We start from the raw sequence: 3863 nt of genomic DNA, 5'->3' as shown, positions 1-3863 counted from the left end.
ATTTCCTTAATGTAGTAGCGATTTCCTTAATGTAGTTGCGCTTTTAGATTTGTAGTTGCAGTTTGCACTTCAGGGCCACCGTAGTTTTGGCTGTGCATCCACACAGGTCCACCATTCTGCGGCTTTTACCACTGTAAGCTCTGTCGCCTAGCGACTGTGAGAGTTCACACACAAAGCAGGAAAAGAATTAATACAGAACTTCTCACTGCTGTTCTGGGTGTTTAACATTTTTGAGGGGCTTCAACAGCTGCATCGTACCAAATTTATAGTCCCCACAACACAGATATATTAGAATCTGTCCTTAAATATTAGCCAAAACCAAACATCCACAACATATCTTAATTAATACCCATTTAAAACAACTATTTTAATTAATTTCAGATGGAACTACTCAAATAATGCACTTCTATTATTCACCATTGTTCGGCACCAAGTACCTTTATCCTCTGAGCACGGAGCAGCCGGCTTGCTTGGACTGGCAATGAATCACGGGAGATCCAATGCTACGTTGGATACGCCGAACCCGCCCTTCAAAACGGGCAAAAAGAAGGACACTTTTGTCAGCTGCGTAAGGAGGAGTCTTTCAATCCCAACAGACCTCAGCGCTGCGCTATGACATTGCGCTATGACGCCCTGCTATGGTGCCGCGCCAATATGCTGCACTAATTGGCATAGCAATCTGGCCTTCGGGAGGATGTAGCCTCTGAATTCGAACTCGGCATCAGACATCATTACATCACCAACCAGAAGGATTTCAGGGGGAAAAAACATAAAGTATTAATGCTAGAAAATTTTAATTAGAGATCTAGATGAATAAAGAAACCCATAGGAACACCAATCATCCAGGCTGACAAAGAGAAGGAAGTTGCGAACAAATATATGCCTGTCCCTCTAGTATTCATTTTCTTCCTCTTCTTCTTTGTTGGTGCCCAGCAGTTCGTTTATACGACCCACCTCCTTGTAATGCTTCTCCAAAGTAGCCAGGACCTCTCTGGCCTCGTGGAACTCTCCCTCTTCCATGCCTTCTGCCACATACCAGTGGACGAAGGCCCTCTTGGCGAACATGAGGTCAAACTTGTAAGCGAGCCGTGCCCAGGTCTCACGAATGGCCGTGGTGTTGCTCAGCAAGCAGGCAGCCCTCTGCACCTTGGCCAGGTCTCCTGCAGGGAACATGCTGGGGGGCTGGCAGTTGATGCCCACCTTAAATTCGTTGGGAGTCCAGTCCACAAACTGGATGCTGCGGTTGGTCTTGATGTTGGAGATGGCGGCATTGACATCTCCGGACACCACGTCACCTCTGTACAGCAGGCAGCCGGCCATGTACATCCCTTTGGAGAGGTCGCACTTCACCATGTGATTGGCTGGCTCAAAGCAGGCATTGGTGAGCTCAGTCACAGTGAGCTGCTCAAAGCACGCCTTCTCCGTGGAGATGATTGGAGCATAGCTGGAAAGCAGAAAGTGGAGCCAAGGGTATGGCACCAGGTTGGTCTGAAAATCCACCGGGCTTACGTTCAAAATGCCCCTGAAGCGGAGCGACGCATTGATGGAGGACACAACCTGGCTGATCAGACGGTTCAGGTTGGTATAGGTGGGACGCTCAATATCCAACTTGCTGCGGCAGATTTCGTAGATAGCCTCATTGTCCATCATGAAGGTGCAGTCTGAGTAGTCTCTCATGGTGTGGGTGGCCAGAACGGTATTGTAGGGTTCCACCACAGCCGTAGATAAATTGGGGGCCGGGTAGATGGAGAACTCCAGCCTGGCCTTCTTACCATAATTTACAGCCAGGCGTTCCATCACCAGTGAGCCAAACCCAGAGCCGGTCCCCCCCCCGAAGCTGTGGAACAGCAGGAAGCCAGAGAGTCCGCAGCACTGGTCCGTCTGTGGACGTAAGGGGAGAGACAAAGATGGACACCTTTAAACACATCACTGCACTGCTCCTGTTCAGCATTTACCAGACACTAACATCCACCCACCAGCTTACGAACTCTCTCCATAACTAACTCAATGATCTCTTTCCCAGTGGTGTTGTGCCCGCGGGCGTAGTTGTGGGCGGCGTCCTCCTTCCCAGATATTAGCTGCTCAGGGTGGAACAGCTGCCGTAAGCTTCCGGTACGCACTTGATCTAAGAGACGCTGGTTTTAGTTTGAGGTGACCTGACCTGCTGGAGGTAAAGAACATGACCTTACCGATGACGGTGGGCTCCAGGTCCACAAACACTGCTCTGGCGGTGTGCTTCCCTTGTCCATTCTCACTGAAGAAACTGCCGGACAAGTCATTTCCTCTTTCGGGGGTTGTGTCACTGGACATTTCTCCGTTTGGCAGGATACCGTGCTCCAGGCAGTAGAGCTCCCAGCAGCGTTCCCCGATCTGGACCCCCGCCTGGCCCACATGTACCGAGATGCATTCACTCTGGAAAATAATCAGTTTTTGGGAAAGCAAAGGTTCAGGATTCATATTAGCCAATGGTGTGATTTCTTGACCTCCACACTTTATATGCCACTTCTCAACTGGCACATGCCAGTTTTCCTAACATATACCATTTTTCTAAAATGGCATGCCAGATACTGCTGTTGGCTCTAGGTGCTGCTGCATTTTCTTAGGATGAAAAAAGGTTTTAAAACAACTTTATATAAGAAATAATCCCAAAGCTTCCAGTTGTGACATCAAGAAACCTGTGCCAGCTAATGGCTCCTACATCATTTTGAAACATTTCTTAGGAAAAATAAAACTTTAATTTAGTATTAAGATTATTTATGTGCGATCCAGTCGATGGGCTGACAACAAGAGGCGGCGTGCGGCGCCCGGAGTGTCCCTGATGCTGCAGCCTCGGAGAAGTTGCAGGAAGCCAATCCAGGTCAGGGGAAGACAGAGCAGACAGGAACAGTTCAGGAATCCAGAAAAGCTCTGCTCTATAAGAGGTTTTCACCCAAACAGGTGTTCCATGATCGGGGTTTTTGGACATTGGAACCAGTGTGAGCCTTCTTGCTAAGCTGCTGCTGGATGAAAATCCAAGCCTTCCAATGGACATGGACAAAAGGTTTTACAGGTCTGGCACAATTAGGGACAGAGCAAACAATAATTCTGTTGATGATTTTGATCATTTCATGTGTTTACTGATGGGTAAAGATGATGCTAACAGGATGGACTACATGCTATGCTATGCTACAGGAATATATTTTGAGCTGTTGCTAAAGCTTGGACAAGCTTTATTTCACTAAGAATTTAAACACTGATATAACATTAGTGTTCATGTGTTCCTCAGATGCTCATTACAGTTCCATTAACAAGTATGACCAAGAGTCATTTAGTGGAATCCTGATGTCTATAGGGCTCGGGATCCACGTTGCATTGTGGGATGTGGCGGCCATATTGATGGCTACGCGAACGTAAACATAGCTCTGACACAACGTTGTTGTTGAAAAAAGAGACGTAGAAGTCTGCCCCGTTCAACAGTTTTATTTTTTTAAATGTAACTAAGTAACTTTTACTTAAAATACATTTTAAATTAGCTACTTATTACTTTTACTTGAGTAATTTTTCTGAGACGAAAATTGTTCTAGGATTTCAGCAGGACTTTAAACTGGCCTCCTCCTTGGAGCCAGGCTTACGGGAATAAAAATGACCTTCTCCTCGTTCCGAGCCAAAACCCTGAGGGCTCTGTGGAGAAGGACCAGGACACGATCTGAACACAAAGACAGACTAGGGATGCACGATATAATCGGCCCCCTATCGGTATCGGCCTTAAAACTGAATATCGGACATCGGCCACCCCACCGATATTTAACCCGATATTTGATCAGCTTCTGAGTTTCTAAAGTCTAAAAAAAAAAAAAAAAAAAAAAAAAAAAAAAAAAAAAAAA

At 46.5% G+C, this 3863-nt stretch overlaps 1 protein-coding gene across 3 annotated transcripts in view; it reads right to left on the bottom strand.

The window, feature by feature from the left end:
- Window positions 1-403: 403 nt before the first annotated feature.
- Window positions 404-3863, bottom strand: part of LOC107101578 (tubulin alpha chain-like) — an 8151-nt gene continuing 4691 nt past the window's right edge. For 2 of the 3 annotated variants that reach the window (XM_015400536.1, XM_015400537.1), the window contains 3 exons: window positions 2190-2412; window positions 1977-2125; window positions 404-1881 (listed from right to left, as the gene is read on the bottom strand). In XM_015400536.1, the coding sequence (XP_015256022.1) occupies window positions 892-1881; window positions 1977-2125; window positions 2190-2412 (1362 nt within the window). In that variant the 3' untranslated portion in view covers window positions 404-891. Of the gene's footprint in view, window positions 1882-1976; window positions 2126-2189; window positions 3215-3863 lie in introns of those variants that run through there. The other variant, XM_015400535.1, reaches the window with a different exon arrangement.

Source organism: Cyprinodon variegatus, unplaced genomic scaffold (genome assembly GCF_000732505.1).
Source record: "Cyprinodon variegatus isolate N-32 unplaced genomic scaffold, C_variegatus-1.0 Scaffold1115, whole genome shotgun sequence".
Lineage (NCBI taxonomy): Eukaryota > Metazoa > Chordata > Actinopteri > Cyprinodontiformes > Cyprinodontidae > Cyprinodon > Cyprinodon variegatus.
This window is presented reverse-complemented; position numbering and strand designations above follow the sequence as displayed.